Source organism: Pezoporus wallicus, unplaced genomic scaffold (genome assembly GCF_028554395.1).
Source record: "Pezoporus wallicus isolate ANWC-B61680 ecotype Strahan unplaced genomic scaffold, APGP_CSIRO_Pwel_v1 contig_13417, whole genome shotgun sequence".
In the NCBI taxonomy this organism is placed as follows: Eukaryota; Metazoa; Chordata; class Aves; order Psittaciformes; family Psittacidae; genus Pezoporus; species Pezoporus wallicus.
Window position 1 is genome coordinate 1 of NW_026641582.1, and position 7,569 is coordinate 7,569.

The window sequence follows — 7,569 nt, forward strand, 5'->3', positions numbered from 1 at the left end:
GTTCCTATTGTACTCTCCCCCTTCTAGGACCCCAACCCCCTCTGAGGAAGCATCACTGGAGCCCCCCCACCCCCTGCCCCTGCTCTCTGAGGGGCTGCTGGGCTTGGATGAAGGGGAGCAAGAGGACCCCCGTGATTACTGCAAAGGTGGAGGTGCCCCATGCCTGGGGGGGTGCTTAGGCGGGCAGCACCCAAGGTGATAAACCCCCCCCATACCCCCCCATAGGTGGGTATTACCCCGTGCGCATTGGAGACCTCTTCAATGGGCGCTATCACGTGGTGCGGAAGTTGGGGTGGGGGCACTTCTCCACCGTGTGGCTCTGCTGGGACATCCGGTGAGTGCCCAAAGGGGGGGAACCCCAAAGGGGGGGTGTTAAGGCAGGGGTCCACTCAATCCCTCTGTGTCCCCCCCCTAGGCGCAAGCGTTTTGTGGCGCTGAAGGTGGTGAAGAGCGCGCCACAGTACACGGAGACGGCACTGGATGAGATCAAGCTGCTCAAATGTGTGAGTGAGGCCGGGACCCCCAAATGGAGCCCTCAAATCCCTGCCGTGTCCATCCACCTCCCCCATTGCCCCCCCCCCCAGGTCCGTGACTCGGACCCCAGCGACCCGAAGCGGGAGAACATTGTGCAACTCATCGATGACTTCAAGATCTCAGGAGTCAACGGTGTCCGTATCCAGCTGGGGGGGTGTCGTGGGGTTTTGGGGGAGACATGCCAGATGTTCACCCCATGGGGGGGTCTCAGGTGGCCACATACTCCTTGACCCCCCCTCCAAGACGTGTGCATGGTGCTAGAGGTGCTGGGCCACCAGCTGCTGCGCTGGATCATCAAATCCAACTACCAGGGGCTGCCCCTGCCCTGTGTCAAGAGCATTGTGAGGCAGGTGAGGGGGTCCCACATCACCCCTTATCCCCCCCATATTACCCCCTGTGACCCTCCCCAATCCCCTTCACATCCCCCCACATCCCCAGACCCATGTGGGGACCCCAACCTCGCCCCAGAGCCCCATGGGGACCCCCATTGTGTTGGGACGCAGGTGCTGGAGGGCTTGGACTATCTCCACACCAAGTGCAACATCATCCACACCGACATAAAGCCCGAGAACGTGCTGCTGCGGGTGGGGGAGCCCTTCGTGAGGCAGCTGGCGGCCGAGGCGGCACGATGGGCCCGTGGGGGGGGGCCACCCCAAAGCGCAGGTACCCCGAAACCCCATCCTGTGCAATGGTTTGGTCTGGGGAGACCCCTTGACACTGAAACACACCCCCCCGGTACTCTCTGCAGTGAGCTCCGCACCACAGGATGGACCCGTGAGTGTCACATATGTGTGCCCCGCGCACCCCTCACACTGCTCCTTGCGCACGCGTGTGCCCCGCGCACCCCTCACACTGCTCCTTGCGCACGCGTGTGCCCCGCGCACCCCTCACACTGCTCCTTGCGCACGCGTGTGCCCGCGCACCCCTCACACTGCTCCTTGCGCACGCGTGTGCCCGCGCACCCCTCACACTGCTCCTTGCGCACGCGTGTGCCCGCGCACCCCTCACACTGCTCCTTGCGCACGCGTGTGCCCCGCGCACCCCTCACACTGCTCCTTGCGCACGCGTGTGCCCCGCGCACCCCTCACACTCTCCTTGCGCACGCGTGTGCCCCGCGCACCCCTCACACTCTCCTTGCGCACACGTGTGCCCCGCGCACCCCTCACACTGCTCCTTGCGCACGCGTGTGCCCCGCGCACCCCTCACACTGCTCCTTGCGCACGCGTGTGCCCCGCGCACCCCTCACACTGCTCCTTGCGCACGCGTGTGCCCCGCGCACCCCTCACACTGCTCCTTGCGCACGCGTGTGCCCCGCGCACCCCTCACACTCTCCTTGCGCACGCGTGTGCCCCGCGCACCCCTCACACTCTCCTTGCGCACACGTGTGCCCCGCGCACCCCTCACACTGCTCCTTGCGCACGCGTGTGCCCCGCGCACCCCTCACACTGCTCCTTGCGCACACGTGTGCCCCGTGCATCCCCGCCCCAGGAGCGCCTCTCCCGGGCCCAGCGGCGCCGGCGGCGGCGGCAGCGGCGGCGGCAGAGCCGGCGCCTGGCTCAGTGCCTACAGGATCTGGAGCAGCTGAGGGAGACCGGAGCGTCGCCAGTGGGTGCCGGTGAGAGCGGTCAGTGCAAGCCGGCCATAGGGGGGGGTGCTGGGGGGGCAGAGCCCCATAGAATGGTTTGGGCCTCCCTGGGGAGGCGGCTTTGGCTCCCTGGGGGTGGTTTGGGGGGGTTCCATGAGGGTTTGGGGGTGCTCCATGAGGCTGTTATGGGGACCCCTCATTCCTGTTAGATTGTGGGGGGTCTCAGGGGTCTCTCTCCCACCCCCCCCCACAGAAGTCGCAACCCCGGACCACGAGGAGGGGGGGGGCAGCCCCCCCAGCGGTGCCTCCTCCTCAGGGGTTCACACGCTCCCGGCCGGTGGCTCTAGCGACGGCCTCTCGGGTGGCTCCTGCACCTCAGGAGGGCTCCTGGTCCGGCGCCCCCCCAGCCCCAGCTCTGCCTCTGACTCCCTCCTCACCCCCACATCCAGCTCCCTCATCTCGGGGGGCTCGGGGGGGCCCCCTGCACCCCTTGGTGAGTACAATGGGGTGGGGGGGTGGGAATGTGGGGGCAATTGGTGGTGCTGAGGGGTAAATGGGGGGGAAGTGGTTGTGGATATTGGGGTCTTGGGGGGCATCAGTGGGGTTCGAGGGGCTCTTGAGGTGCCCCCGCTGATGTCCCTGTTGCTACCTCGCAGGTGGGGGGCTCCTGGGGGGCCAGGAGAACCCCCTGGACCCCCGCTGCGCCCCCTGGCTGCGTGTCAAGATTGCTGACCTGGGCAACGGCTGCTGGGTGGTGAGGGGCAATGGAGGGGTATTGGGTGCCCCCATTCGTTTAGGGACACCTTGGGAAGAGCTGGGGGGGGCAACGGGTGCCCCTGTGGGTAAGGGGTGACCTGCGGCCCCCTCCAGCACCGCCACTTCACCGAGGATATCCAGACACGGCAGTATCGGGCGCTGGAGGTGCTGCTGGGGGCCGGCTATGGGCCCCCCGCTGACATCTGGAGCACTGCCTGCATGGTGAGGAGCCCTGCCCCATTGCCTGCCCCGTAGCAGGCCCCACAGCCTCTCACAGCCCCGCTTTGCCCCCCCCAGGCCTTCGAGCTGGCCACGGGGGACTACCTGTTCGAGCCCCATTCAGGGGAGGACTACAGCAGGGACGAGGGTAGGCGGGGCCTGGGGAGGGGGCGTGGCCTCGGGAAGTAGGCAGGGCCTGGGGAGGTGTGGCTGAAGGTAGTGGGCGGAGCTCCAACTGCCCCCTCTCCCCACCAGACCACATTGCCCACGTGATCGAGCTCCTGGGGGAGATCCCGCGTCACGTGGCCCTTGGGGGACGCTTCTCCCGCGAGTTCTTCAACCGGCGCGGTGAGGGGCGGGACCAAGGCGGGTGGCGGGGGCTAAAGAGGGAGGGGTGGGACCAGGGGCGGGGCTAAAGTACGTGGGCGGGTCTCAGCAGGGACTGGGGCGGGGCTAAGAGAGGAGGAGGAGCTAAGAAGGGAGAAACAGGCTTGGGGCGGAGCTAAGGCCTCGGGGACGAACTCAAGAGGGAGGAACCGTGTTAGGGGCGAGGCTTGAGGGTGTGGCCAATGGCACGGGGCGTTGCTTGGGAGCCTCATGGAGCAGGGCGAGTTATGGCGATGGCCATGGCCCTGACGCTCCGGCCCCCCCCAGGGGAGCTGCGGCACATCCGGCACCTGCGACCCTGGGGGCTGCGGGCGGTGCTGCAAGAGAAGTACGAGTGGTCCCGGGGGGCGGCCGCCGCCTTCGCCCGCTTCCTGCGGCCCATGCTGGCCTTCGAGCCGGCGCGGCGAGCAACGGCCGCCCAATGCCTGCGCCACCCCTGGCTCCGACCCTAGCCCCGCCCACAGCCCCGCCGCCAATAAACGTGCGGGAGGCAGCTCCAGGGGGGTTTATTGGGGCGTGGTCTCATCGTGTGGGTGTGGTCCTCAGCCAATCAGGCGCGGGAGAGGTGGGAGATGATGCTCTGGACAGCGCCCGAGGTTGTGCCCTGTCCCCCGATGTCGGGAGTGTGCGTCTGGGGGCGGAGCCAGGCGACGGGCGGGGCTTGGTGGTGCTGCTGCACCAATGGGAGGGCGGAGATTGGTGGGGGAGGGTGGGGCTTACCCGTGGATCGTCCAATGAGGCGAGCACGGCCTGGCGGATGGCCGTGGCGTAGCTGTGCAGCCTGAAAGCGTGTAGAGTGAGGCCACGCCCACATCAGGAAGCTACGCCCCTAAATACACCAGCCTGTAGCCACGCCCCTCGCAGTCGAAACCCCACCCACCTGAGGTGGTCCAGCATCATGCAGGCAGCGAGCAGCGCCGCCGTGGGGTTGGCGATGTTGCGGTTGGCGATGCTCTTGCCCGTGTTCCGTGTCGCCTGTGGCCAATGGGATAATGGGGGTTGAGGGGGAGACCCCCACAGGCCCCCCAGCTCCCCCCATTCATCTCCCACCAGGACCTCCCCCCGTGCCCCCATGACCCACGGTCTCGAAGACAGCGTAGTCATGCCCATAGTTGGCACCAGGGACGAGGCCAGGGCCTCCCACCAGCCCCGCACAGACGTTATTGACGATGTTCCCATAGAGGTTGGGCATCACCATCACGTCGAACTGCTGCGGGCGCGACACCAGCTGTAGGGGGGGCAGAGCAGTCAGCACTGGGGGGGGGGGGGGCACTGGGGGCAGCACAGGGGGCAGTGGGAGCAGAGCCCTACCTGCATGGTGGTGTTGTCCACAATCATGCTCTGGAAGCTGATCTCCGGGTATTCTGCCGCTACCTCCTTGCAACACTGCAGGAAGAGCCCGTCCCCCAGCTTCCTGTGGATGGGATGGGTTCAATGGGCTCCAGAGCCCACCCCGCCAATCCTTCCCCCACCCACAGCCCCACACCCGTACATGATGTTGGCCTTGTGCACGGCGGTGACGGAGCGGCGCTTGGCAGCACGGGCCAGGCCAAAGGCATAGTGAGCGATGCGGCGTGACCTCCCAGCCGTGATGATCTTGAGGCTCTCCACCACTCCGGCCACGCTCTGCATGGAGGGGGGGGCCATCAGGATGCGGTGGGGCTTCGGGGGGGGGAAAAGCCTGAGGCTAAGGGGGCTGAGGGGGCTTGGCTAGAGATGGGCATGTTCAGAGCAATGGTGGTGTGGCCATGGCAGTGTCCCCATGGGGCTGGAGTCACCTCGTGCTCCAGGCTGCTGTACTCGCCCTCGGTGTTCTCCCGCACGATGAGGATGTCGATGTCCCGGTGCCGCGTTTCCACCCCGGGCAGGCTCTGGCAGTGGATCACGTTGGCGTAAAGGTCCAGGCTGGTCCTGCCCCACCACAACACCCAGGTCAGGCTCCGTGGTTCCACCCCCCCACTGACACCCCCTGCATCCCTCAGCATTCACCGGATGAGGTTGTTCCGGGACTTGTGGCTGGGCGGGAGGTTGTGGTTGGTCTCAATGTTGCCTGGGGAGGGGATGGAGCCGGGGGTCAGGAGGTCCCCAGAGGTGCTCGGGGGGGTGCCCAGCCCCCATACTCACCCTTGATGGCGACACCGTTGCGGCGGATGGCCATGATGGCATTGTGCACGTCGGCCTCGGGCGCTTCCGCGCCCACACGCACCTCCTCGAAGTCCACGGGCACACAGGCGTGCCTGGGGGCAGCGGTGGCTGTGACACCAGTCTCCTCCATGGGGGGGGACGGGGGGAGAAGGGGGGGGACAGGAAAGCGGGGGTCACCCACCTGAAGACCTCCTTGACGTGAAGCATCAGTTCAGGGCCGATGCCATCACCTGGGATCAGAGTCACTGTGTGGCGGCCACCGTACTTGGCAGGGGGCGGCTGCAGGGACACCAGGGGGTGAGGACTCAGGTGTCCCAGTCCCCATGACCCCCTCCTCTTTATCCCCCCATCTCCCCCCAGTCCTCTGCCTGGAGAGCCCCCCCCATGCACCCCATGCATGCATACACCCCCCCCCCGTGCTTTTGGGGTCCCCCCCACCCTGTTCTGGCCATACTCACGATGCTAGGCTGCTGTGGGGCAGGCGGCCGTGGCGTGCGGGAGAAACAGGGGCAGTTAAGTCACGGTGCCAGCACACGGGGAGGGGATGAGGGGGAAACAGAGCCCCCCCGGAACACACACACAGCAACAACAACGTGCACCCCCAGCCGTGGGCCCAGAGCACCTCAGCAGGAGCCGCTCGGAGCCCCCTCAGTGACACCCCCACCCCGAAATAGGAGTCACAGCTCCTTGGTCCAGAGAGGCCAAAGGGGGGCCCCCAAACCCACCCCATCCCCAGGAGGGAATAGGGTGGGGTTGGAGGGTCTCCCCCTTCCAGCACAAGGAGGCACCCCACGGTCTCTGTGACCCCCCCCAAGTGTTAGAGGGCCCTGGGGGACCGAGAGGGAGGGAGCACGGGTCCCCCCAGACGAGGCACTTACAGGTGGGAGATGGCGCCGCTCAGCATCATGGGAAACCCAAGCCTGAGGGGGGACTGAGAGGTCACAACCGGGAGCCTGCGCCTTCCCGCAGCGACCCAGGACCCACCCCCCGGGTCAGGCACACGGCCCAACCTCCCATAGAAACATCAACCAATCAGTGCGGAACCCGCTGCCCCTACCCGCCCATTCACTGAGAGCACAGCCAATCAGCATTCAGGAGCCCGGAGAGCTCCAGTGGCAGCCAATCAGAGCCCGATCCGCTTCACAGTTACTCCCGCCAATCGTCGCCGTTGCTTCCAATCAGACCGCCGCATTCCGCCCACACATCTCCATCCGCAAACCGGCCAATCGCAGCACCCCGAACCGGCCAATCAGAGCGCCATTGCCGATGCCGCCGCGCCGCTCTCGCGAGACCTCGGCACCGCCAAGGGACAGGGTCGGTGGCAACGCAAAATCTCGCGAGACTTCCCGCCAGCCCCGCGCGCCCTCCCTCATGCCGCCGGCAGCGCCACACAAGTCGCGGCCGCCATTTTGTGCCGGTGGCACCCAGGCTTGGAGCCGGTTCCGCGGCTGCGCTTCGAGCCCGTTTTGGGGTGAAAACCGAACAAAAACGTCCAGGAGAGGCCGGGCCCGAAGCCGGCAGCTGTTGCGATGGGAACGCGCAACGGCGCCTCTCTGCGCATGCGCCGGGGCGCGGCCTTTCCCCGCACCACATAAGTCGCAGCCCCCATTTTATCCGGTAGCCAGCGCCACCGCGCATGCGCAAAGCTCGGCACCGCGGCACTCGGGCCACGTCGCTCGCGGTGTAGGCACCCGCGAACCTCAAGCTCGCTTCCCATTCACGCTACAGGGCTCGCGGCGGAACGCCTCCTGCCGCTTATTGGGAGGGAGGCGGTGGCGGGCGGCGTTGATTGGTCCGCTGCTCGACCGTGAGGGCGGGCGGTAGGCAGGCATGGCGGTGCTGGCGCTGCTGCTGCTGGCGCTCGGTGCCGCGGGTACGGGGGAAGGTCGGGGGTACCGGAAGCCTATGGGGGGGGGTCCTGGGGCCTGTGAGGGGCGGACGGG

General features: G+C 67.0%; 2 protein-coding genes across 2 annotated transcripts; one reads left to right on the plus strand and one right to left on the minus strand.

Moving 5' to 3' along the window:
* Positions 1–31: 31 nt before the first annotated feature.
* SRPK3 (SRSF protein kinase 3) lies at positions 32–3,969 on the plus strand (the record flags this gene model as incomplete). The annotated part of the gene is made up of 14 exons (XM_057424495.1): positions 32–146; positions 226–334; positions 416–503; positions 585–672; positions 778–884; positions 1,038–1,197; positions 1,283–1,308; positions 2,023–2,162; positions 2,329–2,612; positions 2,776–2,873; positions 2,990–3,097; positions 3,173–3,242; positions 3,350–3,442; positions 3,749–3,969. Coding segments are annotated over 14 exons (1,671 nt in total), but the record flags the coding sequence as incomplete, so codon positions are not given.
* Positions 3,970–4,000: 31 nt separating this feature from the next.
* IDH3G (isocitrate dehydrogenase (NAD(+)) 3 non-catalytic subunit gamma) lies at positions 4,001–6,999 on the minus strand. The gene is made up of 12 exons (XM_057424496.1): positions 6,811–6,999; positions 6,505–6,585; positions 5,808–5,905; positions 5,606–5,718; positions 5,471–5,531; positions 5,260–5,392; positions 4,974–5,107; positions 4,793–4,895; positions 4,563–4,709; positions 4,362–4,456; positions 4,202–4,262; positions 4,001–4,112 (listed from the first exon to the last, which is right to left on the minus strand). Exons 1-12 carry the CDS (start codon positions 6,997–6,999, stop codon positions 4,032–4,034), a joined length of 1,296 nt encoding a protein of 431 aa, XP_057280479.1. The 3' UTR covers positions 4,001–4,031.
* Positions 7,000–7,569: the final 570 nt, after the last annotated feature.

Excerpts from the sequence above, each read along its gene's own strand:
- IDH3G (XM_057424496.1), bottom strand. The coding sequence starts at position 6,999 with ATGAGGGAGGGCGCGCGGGGCTGGCGGGAAGTCTCGCGAGATTTTGCG. Across the intron at positions 6,586-6,810 it reads TGTGTGGGCGGAATGCGGCG|GCGCAGGCTCCCGGTTGTGA; the intron begins GTCTGATTGGAA and ends CGCTGCGGGAAG. Across the intron at positions 5,719-5,807 it reads CACGTCAAGGAGGTCTTCAG|GCACGCCTGTGTGCCCGTGG; the intron begins GTGGGTGACCCC and ends CGCTGCCCCCAG.